General features: G+C 38.3%; 2 protein-coding genes across 2 annotated transcripts; both read left to right on the plus strand.

Annotated features, from left to right (window-relative positions):
- Window positions 1-205: 205 nt before the first annotated feature.
- LOC124370738 lies at window positions 206-1,405 on the plus strand. The gene has a single exon (XM_046829039.1). It carries the CDS (start codon window positions 206-208, stop codon window positions 1,403-1,405), a length of 1,200 nt encoding a protein of 399 aa, XP_046684995.1.
- Window positions 1,406-5,044: 3,639 nt separating this feature from the next.
- On the plus strand, window positions 5,045-7,845 carry LOC124370728. The gene is made up of 2 exons (XM_046829029.1): window positions 5,045-5,543; window positions 6,725-7,845. The coding sequence occupies exons 1-2, from the start codon at window positions 5,414-5,416 to the stop codon at window positions 7,573-7,575; spliced, it is 981 nt and encodes a 326-aa protein (XP_046684985.1). The 5' UTR covers window positions 5,045-5,413; the 3' UTR covers window positions 7,576-7,845.
- The last annotated feature ends 11,447 nt before the right edge of the window (window positions 7,846-19,292 follow it).

A 19,292-nucleotide genomic window follows, 5' to 3' on the forward strand; every position in this document is an offset into this window, starting at 1 on the left:
CGTAAACCGCAGGATCGTGAAATCATTCATGACTATTGGTGAAGGTTATGGGTCCTTAGAAAAGTTTAGCTTGGTTATGAACCTAGACAGTATGAGCAGCAAAACATATTCATCTCATTCTGCGGAAGTTTCAAAGTCATCTGTATTTATGGGCGGGGATAATCTGAAAAAAGCTAGGGCTCGAGTGCGTGAATCGTATAAGGATATGGATGCCACAATCACGGATGACACAGTTGTTGACATTGGTGTCAGCTTCGACGGTTCATGGCACAAAAGAGGCCACACATCCAACTATGGTGTTGGTGTTGTAATAGAACTTCAAACTGGTATCGTCATCGACTACTGTGTCCTATCGAAGTATTGCCAAGTGTGTGTGAATACAGCCACTGAACTCGGCGCAGAGTCACCTGAATTCGATATTTGGTATGAGGGCCATAAAGAAGATTGTTACAAAAATTACAGTGGCTCTTCCCCTGCGATGGAAACCAAGGCCGCAGAAATATTATGGAAACGATCATTAGACTATAAACTGAGATATCGCACTATCGTTTCTGATGGGGATGCCGCAGTTTTATCCCACCTACAAAATCTGAAAGTGTACGGTGAAGATGTACCCATCGTAAAAGAAGAATGTGTCAACCATATTGCCAAGCGACTTGGGACTGGCTTACGAAATGTTGTAAAAACATGTAAAGCACAAGGTATCACACTAGGTGGAAGGCGGTTCGGTAGCCTAAAACAATCGACAATAGTAAAGTTGACAAAATATTACCAGAACTCAATTCTTCGGAATCAAGATAGTGTTGAAAACATGAGGCAAGACATATTAGCAACTTTACACCACTGTGTGTCTTCTGACAGTGAAAACAGGCACACTAAATGTCCTCAAGGTGACAATAGCTGGTGTTTCTACAATCGTGCTCTCGCAAAAGGCGAAACTCCAGGGCCCCATGCAAGAAATCTGGGTACTGCAATATCACCATTGGTACTGAAACACATATTTCCTGTATACCAAAGACTCATATCAAGAGAACTGTTAGAAAGATGCCAGAAGGGACGAACTCAAAATGCGAATGAGAGTCTCCATAGTTGTATTTGGAAAAAGTGTCCTAAGACAAGGAACGTTTCGAAGCGAATCGTGGACTGTGCAGTTGCTGAAGCTGTATCTGAATACAATTATGGAAACACAATACAAAGTACCTTGATGGGAGCTGCTGGTGTGTCTCCAGGAAGACTTTCAATGAAAATAATAAGGGCAAGAGACAAAAGAAGAGTATTGCAGGCGAAGAAGAGACTGAGTGCAAAGTACATAAAACACCGCCGACAGCTAAAGGTGAGAAAATTGAAAAATGAAGAAACCCTAAAGGAAAAAGAAGGTGTAACTTATGGAGCTGGACTGTTTTAGGAGTACAAAGCATCAAAAGGTATAAAATTACCTGTTTCTTGTTATTGTTTACAGTATTTATATGACAAAAAGCTACATACTATGTTTTTGCTGTTTTCCGGATATAATATTTTACCTGTTTTATCAAATAGTTTACAGCATAACTTTTTTATTTTTTAACTTACAGAGTTCAAACTTTGCACAATTGTTCTTAGATACAATATGCACAAACTGTAGTATGTGAAATAAATTTTGTTAATATATGTGTCATTTATGATATATTTACTTTTTGTTACAGAAAAATAAAATCGAAAATAAAACTATTTATTTTAAAATATGTTACTATGATTTAATCCTATTACTGATACTACAGTTTATAGGGATCATATTAAGCTTTCATTAAAAAAAATAATTTTTAAAATATCTCTACTAGAAGAACAGTTATCCTGCAAACTAAAATTATAGTGTTTTTTATTCCGCAACCCCCCCTTAGGGGTGGGGGGTGGTGTGGGGGGGTTATGTGACTTTTCTTGTATAAATTAATTATAGACTAACTTTTAAAAGTCCAATCATGTATAAAAACCAAGTATTAACATATTTTTATTTTTGGGTAAATGGCCCCCTTAAAATCAATCAAGCGAAGTCGGAGAGAGTCAAACGAAGAAGGAACTATTTGAGAATGAAAAATCTGCAAGAAGAGGAAAAGAGGAAGGAGCTAGAGGGCATAATGTATGGTGCTGGAGAATTTTAATAAAAGGTAGGCCTATTCATCAACTAGTCTATTTTTTCCTTACTATTTTTAGTTTTTTTACGTTTTCCGAAAGTTTGTTTTTATATAACAAACATTTGAATAACTCAGGTTGTAAAAGAGATAGAGCCCTAATTTTTTTTTTTTTATTTTGTTTATAATTAAATTGTCTACAAAGTGGAGTATGGACTTGCTGTTAAAATAATGAGAAGTGTTTAAAAATCATTTTTTAACTAAAAAAGTTGGTTTATTTATTTCTGAGTTTGAAAAAAAAGTTTTCTCTACCTAATTTTAATACTAAGTACAAACCCATACTCCACATTTTAAAGACCAGTATTCATGACGAAATAAAAAAAAAATAGCTGAAAATGTTTATTAGTTTTTGAGCCTTAGTAATTTTACTAAACAGCTAAAATTCGGCAAAAACCCTCCCCCCTGGAGGGGGGGGAGAATTTTCAAGGTTTAAAAAATACAATTTCTTTCTTAAACTGTCCTCTATCCAATTAAAAGGGTTTGAAAACATAATAATAACAAATAAAAAAATTGTCCTTTTTCATGAACTCCCCCCTTAAGTAAAGAAAGATTCTTACAAATTTCTGGAATTTGCACATATGCCCACCTCCTTCTGGTCCTGTCGCTGGGACATTGACTCGTTCCGGTAAGGTAAGAAATGTTTCTGCGTATCTGGATAAAAAGTTCAGAGAATATTATGTCCCACAAAAAGAAGTCAGTGTTGATGAAAGCACCATAGGCTTCAAAGGACGTATAGTCTTTAAAGTCTACAATAAAGACAAGCCAATTAAATGGGGGATTAAGGTGTTTGTGTTGTCTGAGTCCTCAACTGGATATATCTGCGCTATTGAGCCATACTTTGGTAAAACAACAACTGACCGCTTGAATAGGCCAGATTTAGGAGTTACAAGCCGCATTGTCCTACATCTTGTAGCTAAGCTTAAGGAATCTTATGGCAACATTGAGGGCCTCCACGTCTTCAATGACAGGTGGTATACAAATATGGATCTGGCAGCAGAACTTCTAGAGTGGAATGTTTATCTAACAGGTACTGTAATGTTAAACAGAAATGGCCTACCCGCAATTGTGAAACCACAAAGAAAAAATGCCAAAAAACAGACTCAAAAGCTTAAACTGAAACAAGGGGACATAAAAACCTTCAGGAAAGATGAAAAGTTTTCTCTGTTACTGTGGAAAGACAAAAAGGTAGTGTCAATGCTAAGTACACTGTATGGTGATAACACTACCGTGGCAGTTAGGCGACAGCAAAAAGATAACGTAGTACAAGAGGTGAAAAAACCGACTATAGTTTGCAATTATAACAAGTACATGGGGGGAGTTGATCTTGCGGACCACTACATATCATCATACTCTTTTACCAGGAAGTCGATCAAGTGGTGGAGGAAAGTTTTCTTCTGGTTGTTGGAAACCGCCATCGTCAACTCATTTGTACTTTACAATGCCAATCAAGACCAACAACATCAAGTTAGACAGAGAAGTTACAGAAAAATGTTGATCACAGAATTAGTCGGGGAAGTGCGGAATATGAAGAAAAGAGGAAGACCGTCTAACAGTGTAGATGATGAAAGACTTAACGGAAAATTACATTTACCCTATCCTCTACAGACTGGCAAAACCAAGGACTGCTCTGTTTGCAGTGACAGAAGGCCGGGGATGCAAAGAAAACGAACGAATTTCTTTTGCAAAACATGCTCCAACAATCCAGGGCTCGGCGAGTGTTTTGAGAAATACCACTCAAGCAAAAAGTTAAAAGAACAATGAAACTAAAGTCGGCCACAGTGATAGCATAAGTTAATAAGTAGCAATATAAAGTTTTAATTTCTTTCATTATTCAATAAGTATCTAATTCCAATTTCAAATTAATGTAAACCAAATGTATATTATAATTCCATTAATGTGTGTCTGTATAAGCAATAAAACAATTGCAGTAAAGTAATATTAGTTTTTAAACGAACAATGAAATCAAAGTCGGCCATAGTGATTGTATAAGTAGCAATATAAAGTTTTAATTTTATTATTCTATAAGTATGTAATTTATTGCACTTTCAAATGTAAACCAAATGTATATTATAATTCCATTATTGTGTGTTTGTATAAGCAATAAAACAATTGCAATAAAGTAATATTAGTTTTTAAAAGAACAATGAAATCAAAGTCGGCCACAGTGATATCAGAAGTAGCAATATAAAGTTTTAATTTCTTTCATTATTCAATAAGTATCTAATTCCAATTTCAAATTACTGTAAACTAAATGTATATTATAATTCCATTAATGTGTGTCTGTATAAGCAATAAAACAATTGCAGTAAAGTAATATTAGTTTTTAAAAGAACAATGAAATCAAAGTCGGCCATAGTGATTGTATAAGTAGCAATATAAGGTTTTAATTTTATTATTCTATAAGTATGTAATTTATTGCACTTTCAAATGTAAACCAAATGTATATTATAATTCCATTAATGTGTGTCTGTATAAGCAATAAAACAATTGCAGTAAAGTAATATTAGTTTTTAAAAGAACAATGAAATCAAAGTCGGCCATAGTGATTGTATAAGTAGCAATATAAGGTTTTAATTTTATTATTCTATAAGTATGTAATTTATTGCACTTTCAAATGTAAACCAAATGTATATTATAATTCCATTATTGTGTGTCTGTATAAGCAATAAAACAATTGCTATAAAGTAGTTGGTTTTTAATTATTTAAATTTTAAATCCCACATGTATAAGTAGGTTTTACTACGAAATAATTCCGAGTTGGAGGAGGAAGGCCGCTACGATGAATAACAGCTGACGCAGAGATCGCCGTGGGCAGTGACACTGGCCACCCGAGCGGCGAGGACAACTCATGTAGTAGTCATTCTGAGCTGTCTTAGGGTACGCGCATAGTGAGGAGGTGAAGGTGGAGGTGTAGGTGTAGGTGCAGGTCGCCGTTAACGGCGAGGTAAAACAATTTCATTAGGTTAAATGCGTGCGCGCATGGTGAGCAGGTCGCGGTAGAGGTGTAGCTCGCCACTTACAAGGAGGCCTAGCAGGATGTTTTTCGAAAACAAACTAGTTTGATTTACCTCGCTGCCTAGCTCGCGGCTTTGCTCGCTGCTTTAACGTGATTGGTCCACTCAAGGCCACGCACCCCCCAACCCCCTCTCCCGGTACACCCCGCCACTCCCTTCAGTCTGCTTTCACCCAAGTCAACGTTTAGTTCCGCTTGTTGGTTTCTGTTAGTTTTTGATAACCTGTTATCCGAAATGAAGGAAGATATTATTATTGCTGTCCAAAATCGTCCAGCCTTGTGGGACAAGAGACACAAGCAACATCACAATCGTCACGTTCTGGACAAGGAATGGAAGGAAATTGCGAAAGAACTAAAAGTTACAGGTAACTAAAAACTTTAAATTTAAACTTAAACCAGCTTTGCTGTTTTATGTGGGATATTCAGTTTAAAGTGTAATGTAAAAGTATCCATAGCAGACTTTCTAATTAATTAATATATTTTTTATCTAACATTAGTAAGTAAAAGGTTTGAAATAAGGTAAAAATTAGAAACTTGCGAATGAAATCTTTAATGAACTATAAACAAGGACACACAGTTGCAACTAAGTATTATCTTGATTACGGATTGTTTACAAAATATTCCTTGAAACTATTTCTAACTTCTTTGGCTCGATTAGATGTAGCATTTCCAGATCTACCCAATGGTTGTAAGTTCAGTTCAGTAGGGAAAGGCAGGAGTTCTGACTCATGTACACCGCAGTATCCGTCTTTGTTTATGATTATATTGTGTAAAACGCATGCAGCCTTTATTATATCGTCTGCAGTCTCAGGCAAGGTTTCAATGTAACCACTTAATATCCGCCACTTAGCAAACAGAATGCCAAAGGCACACTCAATGGTTTTTCTAGCACTTGATAGCCGTTTATTATACACTTCTTCTGCATCCCCAAGAGCTTTTTTCGAATAAGGTTTCATGAGATTCTCGCGCAAGGGATACGCTTCATCTGCAATAAAAACGTGTGGAACTTTTATATTGCTGTCAGGCAAACACTTTTCTTCGGGAATACACAATTTGTTTTGTTCCAACAACCTTCCAAAATCTGACGCCCTCAAGGTTCCCCCATCGCTTTGTTTGCCGAAACCGCCAACATCAATAAATATAAACTTGTAATGGTCATCCGCAACACCCTGTAGAACAATTGAAAAAGTCTTCTTATAATTGAAGTACATAGACCCTGAATGCGCTGGGCATTTTATTCGACAGTGTTTACCGTCCAACGCTCCGATACAGTGTGGGAATTTCCAAATCTCATAGAATCTTTTTGCAACTTGCTCATAATCTTCAATAGTTGGAACTGGCATATGCTCTGGTTGGAACGTCTCCCATAACAGTTTGCACACATTCTTAACGATTTTGCCCACTGTATTGTCTCCCATTCGAAATGAAAATCCAAGAGTTTTAAAACTGCTTCCAGTTGCCAAGTACCTGCAACCAAAGAACACAATATAACCAAAAACATAATATTAAAAATATTAGTCGTTTACGTTTTCGTGTTTTGTTCCAGATAAAGTTGTGAAGCAAATTTGGAAGAACTTGAGGCAAGAATTCAGAAAACAATTTTCCAAAACAATTAAGTCTGGAGCTGCAGCACCAGAAACACCCACATGGAAATATTACGACAGCATGGCGTTTCTCAAAGACCAGTTTTTGCCCCGCAAATCAACAGGAAACCTTGCAGATGTAATAGCAGATGACTCAGACCACGACCTAAACGAAGAGGAGTCGGAAGAAGTGACCGAGATAGGCCAAGAATGTGATGAACCTGACAATCCACAGTTGGACACAGAGAATCTGACAATAGTACCGGCGCCGGAGAGTGAATCACGCCAGCAGCAGAAATCTCATGCATCACGCCCTGCAATGCCACCAAGATTTAATACGAATGACCTGATCACAAGAACAGGATTTAAAAAAAGAATCACGACACAAGCAGCTATTGGACGGGAATTAGTGCAGTTGGAGAAAGAAAAGTTGAAGTTAAAGCAACAGAAAAGTGAGGACAGGGCAAATGACGAGGATGTTGGGTTCTTCAACTCACTGCTACCCCATGTTAAAAACCTGAATCCTAGAAAGAAAATGTTGTTCAGGATGAAAGTTCAAGAAATTCTTTTTGACATGGCATACTCACCCGAACCACCATCATCATTCTCAACAACATCAACTGTCACTAGACCTACGTCAGTAGACCACAGTACAAGCTCTCATCGCTACAGTCCCTACGACAGTTCCTCTCCTAGTACCATGGCATCACCATCACCAGTCACCTTCGCACAGCTGGTCCGCGACGTGACTTCACCATTGAACTACAACCAGGATGGCGGCGAAACATATGTTCCCGAGTACACTCACTTTTAAAAATGTCTTTGTAATGCCGTTCAGCTGGCGATAAATTAATGACAGTTTAATAGTTCTTTACGTTTTTTATAAGTACTACTATTTTTCCTTTGCGCAATTTACTTAATAATACCATTTTTTAAGATTATGTTAGGCCTACTATTATAACATTTTCAAACATTTGCAGCATTTTTATGTAGCGTACATTAATATCTTTCGTTTGTATTTTACTTTGAAAAGATCCCTGTTAGTTACTATCATTTTACCAATAAATTGTATTTTTCATGAACTGGAATTGCTTTCTTATTACCAACTCATTTTTACATACAACAAACATATTCGAGAATTAAATAACAGAAGAATATATGAAATTTATTTCTGGCACAATTTTATTGATTTTACTTCAATACATATATTTTTTATTTTAAATTTACACTGTTTATCTTTAACAAAGCATATACTTTTTAACTTACAGAACATGTGCAATTGCAGGCAGAAGGTACTGTAACTTACCTTATAGTCAGTACAAGCTGTTCTTTTGGACCGATAGGGTTAACATGCAAGTTGCAGTATTTTGTACAACTCTCCAACTTTGGAGAAATGGTTTCACATATGTACTTAAACGTTTCAGGAGTCATTCGCAAATAATTTTGAAACTTCTCAGGATAATTTTTTAGTTCATGAAAAAGATGATGATATTCACCTAGTTCCTGTCGCACTTGATTAACAGGATGTGCACTAAATGTTCGATTACTTAACGTTCCCGTAAGCCACCACTTACATGCTGAAGACATATCATCGCTATCATCACTATCTTCACTTATCATCACTGACAGAGAAAATTGTTGCAATAGGCAAAAAAGCTACCACTGTGATTAATGGATAGAAACAACACTCGACTGCTTGTGTTGACGCGTGTTTGGGGAGGGGAAAGAGCTGCGAAGCGGCGAGCTAGACGGCGAGGTAAAACCTCCTGCACTATACGATGCTACCTCCATCTGTACCTCCACCTGCACCTACACATCCAGCTACACCTCCACCTTCACCTCCTCACTATGCGCGTACCCTTAAGGTGGCATTCCTAAGCGACGACTGTCGCGGCTCCAGCCGCACGGCTCGAGCCGCGCGACTATGACTCATACCGCATCGCATGTAAGTAAACGAAACCCATTCCTATGACGCGACTAGCGCCGCGCGACAGTAGCGACTGTAAAGGGGCGTTCACACATGGCGACTTTACTCGCTGCGACTAGAGTAGCGGCTACTAATCGCTATGTGTGAACAGTAAGTAGCGGCGACTAGCACTCGCCGGCGAGTAAAAATTCACTCGCGAGGAAAGTTGGACATGTTTAACTTTTGGGGCGAGTAGTCGCCAGTAGCTGACCTTGAAGTGTCACGTGGTACACTCGCCGCGAGTGGTAGCAAGCCTGTCGCCCTGTGTGAATAGTGTTATCGCCGACTAGAAGCCGGTAGCTTGCGATCTGACGACTCGTGGTTGTGTTTTGCTCCTTTTATAACGTTTTGTCAGTTTATACGGATTCTATACTAAAGATGGCCGATAGTGTGAAGTGGAGTAGTGACCAAATTGTTACTTTCCTTGAAATTTACAGAAAGCATGAGTGTTTGTGGGACATTAGGTCACCTGAATATCCAAAACGCGACTCGAAGCAACAGGCGTTTGCCAAATTGCTTGATGAACTCAGACTTAATGGAATAATAGTGACTGAAGATGTGCTGAAGAAAAAAATTAAGAACTTACGTGATGCATATCGTAATGAACTGAACAAAGTAAAGAAGTCGAAGAAGAGTGGTGCCGGGGCAAGTGAGGTGTATAAACCTAAGTTGGTTTGGTTTGGTGCAGCAGACGCTTTCTGGAATAGCGTGTTATCCGGGAGGCAATCATCTTCAAGTATGGTAAGTTAATTACTGTACATGATTAATTAATCATAGACAGGTCAAACTTCAAGTCAGCAAGCCTTTTTTATCCTGAAGATGGGTTAAAAAGGCTCGTTTAAAAAAAACAGTTTTGTATTAAATCAAATACGGTATGTAAGTACATAAAAACATCATATTCTTGTTTATGCCCTGCCTTTTTATTTTTCTGGAAATCAGAACTACCAAACTTGTAATGCACAACAATTAAGAGATAAAAATATTGAAACGAAATAGGAAACTGAAAATTAAGCATGTTTGAATTATTTTTAAATTAATTATACCAACAATTTAAAAACAAATTATACATGATTAACTTTCTGTTTCACATGTAATTAAGGTATTTTATCTTTCAGTTTTAGTACATTACGTCCTGTTTGGTAATTACGAAATTAATATAAATAAACATTATAATCTGTACTTATACTTATTACAGTAGTTGATTAAAATAATGAACGCAACATTGTTGGTATAATATATTTACATAATTGTAAAATAAGAGAAAACATATGATATTTACAGTCACATTTCATGGTACTATATTACCATTCCATCAATGTCCATTTTTATTTACTTAGGCCAACAGCTTTCTTCTGCCACGGTACAGCCATATGGGACATGAAAGCATAAGAATATGCATAGCGGACATCTTCTCCATCCTGTGCATAGTTATTGGATTTATATTGCTTTTCCATCGGGCTCAATGTAGTAGATACATCCCGCCACGAGCCACCGGTGAGTTGGCCCGTAATGATGTCCTCCTCGTCCACTGATCCTGGTAAATACGCCCGACTAGCTGTCATTCTAAGCCAGTTGTGGATTGAGCAACAAGCTTTAGTTAGAAGCTCAGCTGTATCTAACTTGAGTGCGATCGGAGTGTTGAATACACGAAACCTTGACGATAAAATCCCGAATGCGTATTCTACAACTCGCCTAGCTCTTGATAAGCGGTAGTTGAAAATCCTCTCTTGGAGTGTTAGCTTTCTATGAGCGTATGGTTTCAGCAAGTTACTTCCCAAAGGGAAGATATCGTCTCCTACTAAAACCCCTCCCTCTGGCCAATTTAACAAATTTTGCTCTAGTGCACAGTTTAAAGTAGAAGTCTGGAATATGGTGCTGTCACTCGCTCGACCATCACTACCTACGTCTATGTATCTGAAGCAATATTCAGCATCTACTAGGCTAACAGTACTATACTGTAGGTCCCTTTGTAGTTGTAAAATTCTGAGGTTGAGTTTGGTGGTCTTCTTATCAGCACATGCTTCCCATCAACAGCACCACAACAGTTTGGGAAATTCCAAATGTCTTCAAAAGCTTTCATAATAGCATTCCACTCCTCTTCGGTGTTTGGTACCTACAAATAAAAAAGCCTGTAAAATACTACATTTTATTTATCTAAAGATTCTAGATGTTACTGTATCAAAATTGCCAGTTTATTATTAATTTTGTGAAAACCCATATATATATATATATATATATATATATATGTATATATATATATGTATATACATATGTATAGCTAGCTTTATGCAGACTTTGGCTTCATTTAACTAACAATGGTTTCAGGAGCCCGAGCTTTGAATGGCATTAGTTGTATATTGATGTGTTTTTCCACAGGATTGGGACACTCAGAGTGTAGCCGAAGACGACATTGCAGGGGATGAACCGGAAAACGTAGATGGTTTGTTAATGGAGCAGACTGCAACCGCAACATCAACCGCAGCACCTGCGCCTGTTCTACCTGTAAAAAGGATTGCAAGTAGCATGCCACCACCCAGTCTTCGTAAAAAACCTTTCAAGCCAGGCAATATGATAAAGTATCCCACAGGCAGTAACTCAAAGTACCCGACCCGCTTTGAATCCTCCTTAGATAGGCTGGAAAACATAGCCATAATGGCATCGCTGCAGGAAACTGAAACTGTTACAGATGACCAGTATGACAGATTCGCTAAGCACGTTGGATCTCAGTTAAGAGAATTACCTCTGAGGAGTTTTGTTCTGTTGCAACAGGAAATACAAAACTTAATTACTAGAGAAAGACTGAATCAAATCGACTTTACAAATCAGTTCACGCCCTCGCCTGCTGAATCTTCAAGTAGTTGTGATGTTTATAGTCCGTTACAGATTCAGCCGTATGACAACTCGAACACATCCGGACTAGACCTCGTGCAGAAAGCACTTTTACAGATTGGCGAAATGCCAAAACCGTGAATGTAATACTGTGTTTCATTAATAAAGAATATGTCACGATTAGTATGTTTTGTTATTACTTTTTTCAATGTTTTGGCCTCCTTATAGGGGATTGATTTAGTTTATAAATGTTATTTGCAATTGAATAAATAGTATACTTATATGCAGAGAATGTCCAGTATGATGGACGCATTCCCCATACGTAAAAGTATGGGAAATGCATTCATTGTGCTTTGAATATTGAATTCCCAAGCCTGCATTACTTTAATTTAACATAGTATTGAAGATTATTGCTATTGAAGAAAATAAGTAATCTTACCTTCATAAATGGCTGAAGAACTTCACATATGGCACTCAGCACTTCAGGTAACAAGACGGAAATTGTATTGTATGGTACTCTAAAAAGGTATTGCAGTGATTTCAGGCTGTCTCCACTCGCCATATACCTCAAAGCTATCTCCAGTTTGGTACGGCAAGAAATTGCTTCCCTCCATCGTGTATCCGCCTTCTTTATTAATGGTGATACCATTTTTAACAACTCCTCAAACTTTGGAACTGTTAATCTCATAATGTTGTAATAAGATTGGGGATCTTCACTTGCCAATTCTTTCAATAGTGTCGCAGAAGCACCTAGCCTATCCCTTCGCCGTATCCACTCCCGGACCCACTGACGTTTTCTTTTATTTCTTAATTTATTCACTAATTCATCACAAAGTTCCTTAACACAGATACTCAATACACGTCTCAAAGTCTCTCGCCTTCCTACAGACATTTTCCACAGCAAACCCTACTCACAACGAATCATCGAACTGTACTAACTACTACAAATCGCGATGTGTGAACAGAGATCGAAAATTTGCCGGCGAGTAAATAGCGGCGACTAAAGTAGCGGCGACTTAGTAGCGGCTAGTTAGTCGCCATGTGTGAACGCCCCTTAATGCGGCGGCTCGAGCCGTACGGCTGGACTGCTCACATGAGCAGTCTAGTCGTAACAGCCGCGACGACTGAAGCTGTTTTTACTGTTTTGGTGTGCATTGTTCATCAATTATGGAAGACTCAAGACTCATCGAACTAGTGCGTGAACACCCTTGTCTTTTTAACGCAAAACACCACCTGTACAAGGATGCAAACGTCAGAGATAACGTGTGGAGTGAAAATGAAATTACCAGGTAAAGTATTATATTTGCTTATTTATTTACAGTAAGTATAAAGTACATTTGACTTATGTTTATGAACACAAAAGTTACATCCCTTTAATAGGGTTTTCTTTTCCTCTTTAATTGTTCGTCTGTCTTGTTGACGTGTGTCATTTGCCAATGCACGGATCCACTTTTGCTATTAAAGTAGTCACAAAAACGGTCTCTTATGTCAAAACCTTCAAGGTTACCAAAGCCACCTCCAGCACGCAAAGGAATCATATTTTGTGATGGTAATGGTTCCGAGTTGGAGAGCTCAAAATAACACTGGCCATTTTCTTCAAGGTACGCATCGCGTAGCATATTGTGCAGGCAACAGGCAGTCAATATTAACTTGTCTGTGACCCCTGGGTTGACTGCTATTGGGGTATAAAAAACACGAAAAACTTGAGACAGTAATGCAAAGGAATTTTCCGATACTCTTCTTGCACGAGACAGTCTGTAGTTGAAAACAGCTTTTCTTTTATTAGTACGAGCTTCTGGTCTTGTGAAAGGTTTCATTAAATGCATTGAAAGTTTAAAGGCTTCATCACCTACTATAACATAAGGAAGCTCTTTTGTACCTACAGTCCTTGGTGGAGGATAGAACTGTTCATTTCTGATTAGCCCCCCTAAGTTAGATTTTTCTAAAATACCACTGTCTCCTTCGCGTCCGTAGGAACCAATGTCAACCATAACAAACTTATAATTAGCATCTACAAAAGCTAGCAAAACTATTGAAAAGTACTCTTTGTAATTAAAAAATTGGGATCCACTACTTGCTGGACAAGAAATCCGTACATGTTTTCCATCTACTGCCAATATACAATTGGGAAAATTCCATAATTCTTCAAAAGCCTTCGACAGTAAGAGGAGGTCTTGAGTAGTAGGAGTTGGCATGAATTCAGCTGGAAGTCTTGCACTGCATACTTCTAATACTTCCTTGATAATACGACTTATATAACTTGCTGATATTCGGAATGCAAATGACAAAGAAGCGAAGCTTTCTCCAACTGCTAAATACCTGAAAAAATTCGTAAAATTTAATGAAACATTTTTTTTTCAGCTGAAGAGTGTAAAAACCGATGGAAAAATATCCGGGATACATATATGAGGCGCAAAAGAGCCAAAAAACTTCCCACAGGATCTGCGAGTTCAAAGAAAGTGCGCAAATGGCATCTTGAAGACTACCTTGAATTCATGAACGTGGTCGAATGTGAGAGAGAGTAAGTTGGCCTGAAACTGGCAATGTGATATTAGATATTTTTTTATACATGACTTTTGTTATTGACCTTTTATTCTTGATTATTTGATACTAATACCTAACAGTTTCGGTAAAAAGGAGGTAAAAAATTAGATTTATACATTTTACAACATCTTTAGTTTGTGAAAGTTTGAATATTATATTTTTAGTTTGTCTTTGGTCCAGGAATAATACCTGAAAATATTGGTGGGAAGTTCGGGGATACTCCGTATATGTGCTCTTGAAAGTAATTAAATAACGTACTTCCGATTAGTAAATTCCTCACTGCTTCTCCAAAATTAAGTAAATAACATACTATGCAATTAATAATTTTATAACCAACATAGTTGTAATATGTAAATTTTCTATTTACATATTATCATAGGCATAAGTAAGAAACACAATTCAATTGACTACTTATTTTTCATACATCTTGCGGTTGGAACGTCATATAGTGGCGTCACTCAACACCAACATCACATACGTAAATAACATAGGTACCTCTATTGTTTGACTTAATGTTGAAACTAAATATTTATCTTTATTCGATAAAAACGTATTTAAGTATGTTCAAACACCCCTTTTCTCTCAGTGTATAGTGTATGAACAACCTATTATGGAACTATTATGGAAAAACTAATAAACTCTTTTTGCGTTGTTTTAGGACAGTCACAAATACTATCACTCAAGATGATGAAACAAAAGTTGATGGACAAGAAACTGAAAATGTTGAAATGGCCGAAGAATCTGTTTATTCTGAAATTCGTGATCCAGAGGATCTTAACAAAGATCTATCCGAAGAACCCGAGCAGCTCGATGGTGATGGTGTGCCGAAGCAATCAAAAAAACGAAAGCTGAAAACTAAATTATCAGGAGAAAGTATTCTCAAAGTTTTTAAGAGGAATTCTGAAGAAAGATCTAAACTAATGTCAGCTATTTTGGATAAGCCAAAAGAGCAACATCCCATTGATGTATTTTTCCAAAGTATGGCTATGACAGTTAAAAAATTTTCCCCTGAAAATCAAATCCGTGCGAGGATGGAAATTTGTCAAATTGTTAGCCAATTGGAATTGGAAGAAGTAAATCGAGCTCATAATGTCCCACGGTTTGATGACAAGTCCTCCACTTCTTGCAGCTCGAATTTGACACTTCAATCACCATCTATTTCGAATGATGATGATGAGTACGACTTCACTCTATTGACCAACACATGTGGTATGAAATTTAAATAATCTGCACATTCAAACTAACATACTGTTTTAATAGGTTTATGATATGGATGTTTTCCAATGTAGGCCTAATGTTTTTTTAATAAACATATTGTTTTTTAAGCATTTACTGTTATATTATATTCTTACCTTAGCGTCAGTCCCAATTTTTCTGCAGGGCTGATGGGCTGTTTGACTTTGTTGCATGATTTTCTGATTAAACCGCTTTCGATGCATGATAATATGTAATCAAACTGGACTCTATTCAAACGAAAAAACTTTCTGAACATTGAGTCGTCCTGCAGAAGATGTCTCTGAATTAAAATCTTTTGAAACCCCTCTTGGCATCTTGATAGGTACAATGGATGTGGATTTTCATTCTTTTTGAACTTAACCAACAATATTTCTTCTTCCTCTTCTTCTTGCAGTAGAATATAGGCTAACCCCAACACTGATGCATCTGCCATGACGTCTAAAACCCAACTGCTCTAGTCGCTCCTAAGGAATGTACCTGTCGGCTACAGCCGTTGTGGTTCTGGCCGCGCGGCTCGAGCAGTGCGGTTGGAGTCGCCACAGTCGTCGCTTAGGAATGCCACCTTAACAGTGTCTTATTGATAATGAAATAGTGAAAAAAGTTGTTGATTAGGGGAGAGTGGGGCAAAACCGACCGACCCGGCAATTTTGTCTAGTTGGCACCACTGGCGGGCATGCGCACGCAGCACTGTTGACGCAGCGACCATGACAGTCCGATGTAGCTTGGTCCCGTCGCGCTACGTACTTACGCTTTGATGCAGTGAATTTTATAAGTTTTGACGGATAATTTTACCGATTTTGGTTAAGTTTTGTTCGCTCCTCGTCCACCAACAGAGTTGAGATCGAATTCGGTAAGTAACCGCTCTTGAATCACTGTGTTTTATCTTAAATTTTAACATAAATTGAAAGACCAACTGCTGATCTGTAGGATGTAGACGCCATTTTAGTATAATCGAGTACCGCGGGGCAAAACCGACCGGGGTCGGTTATGCCCCACGGTTTGTCTATTTTCTAAGTCTTATTTAACAAAGTTTAAAACCACTTTTTTATCATTTTACCTTGTAAAAAACCTACCTAAAATTAAATAGCAACAGTGTCTCATATAATTTAAAGCTATATATAATAGCCTTGTAAAAGGTAAACTTTTGTATTCTGCCTGAAACCTACGTAAATATTTGTAAGTTTTTTATCATTAACAATAATATTTGAACTCTTGGTTCGCCCATATATTACGTAACCTAAGCTATTTTATTCACTCAAAGGCTTACTTCTATTTAGAAGTATTTTTACTTTAAAATAAATAAGATTAGGCCCTTAACATATAGGTTTTGATTGGGGCGCACAAATTAGTAAAAAATACCATTAAAAAGGCCCTATATTGTATCACGTACATATGCTTAAGCCTTTTTTTTCTAACGTAACGCTTTATAACGTAAGCACATTCCCTTCACCTCTTGGAACGTTACGTAATATGTGGACGGCTCCATATTCAACCAACTGCACCGTTTCTGAATCAAACAATAGTGTTTTTTTTTTTTTTTTTTCCAGAAATGGTACGCAACTACAAAAGAAAAACCGACAGACAGAGCTGGTCTTTCGAAGGTATGACAGAGGCAATTGAAGCTGTTCTTGACGGAAGAATGGGCTACACAACAGCATCTGCGACATTCAACGTTCCACGTACAACTTTGATTGACAGAGTAAAGAAGGCTCGGCAAAATCAATCAACAGCTGAAGTAGCAGCTTGCAAAAGGTTAGGGCGGTACTTGACTGTTTTTTCTCCGGATCAAGAAACTGAACTGGTAGAGCACATCTTACGTTTGGAAGGAAGATTGTTTGGCCTAACGATTAGAGACCTTCGGTCATTAGCATTTGAGCTTGCAGAGCAAAACCAAATTAGACATTCTTTCAACCAAGAAAAACAAATGGCCGGAAAAGACTGGTATTATGGGTTCATACGCAGACACCAAGAATTGTCACTTAGATCACCTGAAACCACGTCCTTGGCTCGCGCTAAAGGATTTAACAAGTTTGCAGTTGGAAGATTCTTCGATCTACTTGAATTAATTTACAAAGAGTTCAACATTCAGCCAAGTGACATATACAACGTGGATGAAACGGGAATACTGACAGTGGCCAACAAACCTTCAAAGATGTTGGCACTTCGTGGGAAAAAGCAAGTCGGTAGTCTATCATCGGCTGAACGTGGAGTACTTGTGATAGCTGAAACGTGTATAAGTGCATCAGGAGTGTATATGCCACTCATGTTCGTCTTCCCAAGGGAAAAGGAAAATCCATTGTTGATTGATGAAGCTCCTCCGGGATCATTTGCATGCTACTACGAGACAGGATGGATAACCAAACAATCTTTTGTTGTATGGTTTACAAGGTTTGTAGTTTTCAAATCCTAGACCTGACAAACCAGTCCTTCTATTGCTAGATGGACATGAATCACATGCAAAGAGCCTAGAACTAATTCAGCTGGCGCGGGAACACAACGTGATACTGTTGTGCTTTCCACCACACACAACACACCGACTCCAAACCCTAGATGTAACTTGTATGGCCCCAATAAGTACATATTACGAACAGGAGGTCAGAAAGTGGCTATTAGCTCACCCTGGAAGAAGCGTGACTATATATCAGATTGGCCAGCTAATGAGAAGAGCATTTCCTCGAGCAGCTATAATGCAAACGGCTATCAACGGTTTCTTGAACACTGGAATATATCCTTTTAATAGAGACATTTTCCCAGACCATTTATTTGCTCCATCAGAAACGACTGAGCGGGAAGCTCCAGTGCTGCAGCTGACCTCCTCAGCCTCACCAGCACTGCCATCAACCTCCTCGGCCTCACCAGCACTGCCATCAACCTCCTCTGCTCCAGGCGCAGCACTGACCTCATCTGCTCCAGACGTAGCACTGCAGCTGACCTCCTCGGCCACGCCAGCACTGCAGCTGACCTCCTCGGCCACGCCAGCACTGCCATCAACCTCCTCTGCTCCAGGCGCAGCACTGACCTCATCTGCTCCAGACGTAGCACTGCAGCTGACCTCCTCGGCCACGCCAGCACTGCCATCAACCTCCTCTGCTCCAGGCGAAGCACTGACCTCATCTGCTCCAGAGGTAGCACTGCAGCTGACCTCCTCGGCCTCACCAGCACTGCCATCAACCTCTTCTCCAGGTTTAGCACTGCAGCTGACCTCTCTACTCCACCAAAATTGTCATCAACTTCCTCAGTTCCATAAGTCCTACCATCAACCTCCTTCATACCTCAACTATCCCAGCCCTGAACGTCCTCAGGTCCACCAGTAAAACAGCATTTAAAATTTCACCTACGGCGTTAATGCCTGTCCCGCAAGAAGCAGTAAGGCAAAAAAAAAAAAATAGGTAGAAAGCAAGGAAAAAACGGCTATTCTAACATCATCGCCTTATAAAGCAGAGTTAGAGGCCGCTGTTGCAAAAAAGCAATTGGAAGAAAAAATAAAAAAAGAGATGCAAAAGCAAAAGAACAGAATGGAAAAGAAAACAACGGAAAACAAGTAAAGCAAAAGTCAAAACAATTAAAGAGAAAGCTATCTTATCCCTTCGATGACAGTGAGAACAATTTAGAAAACAATCCCAAGAAATCCCAACCCTCTACCACTAAAACTCCTAACTCAAACAAAATCCTTGATTCTAAAAATAAAAAGAAAACAACTGATGAAGTCTCCGATTCGAGCTCAGACGAAGAAGAGGCAGAAGAGGCGTGCATATTCTTAACGAACTATATTGCCACTCAAAAGCCAACGAAGGTTGGATCCAGTGCAGAAGCTGCAGGGGATGGACTCATGAAGCATGTTCAAAATGCGAAGAGATGGACGATGACTTTGAATGTGATTTGTGTGCATACTTTTAACATTATCTTTTATTTGACAACATTTGTAGTCTTCATACAAATTGTTAATAAAATAATTT

This window comes from Homalodisca vitripennis, unplaced genomic scaffold, assembly GCF_021130785.1.
Source record: "Homalodisca vitripennis isolate AUS2020 unplaced genomic scaffold, UT_GWSS_2.1 ScUCBcl_313;HRSCAF=2038, whole genome shotgun sequence".
Taxonomy (NCBI): domain Eukaryota; kingdom Metazoa; phylum Arthropoda; class Insecta; order Hemiptera; family Cicadellidae; genus Homalodisca; species Homalodisca vitripennis.

Excerpts from the sequence above, each read along its gene's own strand:
- LOC124370738 (XM_046829039.1), top strand. The coding sequence starts at position 206 with ATGGATGCCACAATCACGGATGACACAGTTGTTGACATTGGTGTCAGC.
- LOC124370728 (XM_046829029.1), top strand. The coding sequence starts at position 5,414 with ATGAAGGAAGATATTATTATTGCTGTCCAAAATCGTCCAGCCTTGTGG. Across the intron at positions 5,544-6,724 it reads GAAAGAACTAAAAGTTACAG|ATAAAGTTGTGAAGCAAATT; the intron begins GTAACTAAAAAC and ends GTTTTGTTCCAG.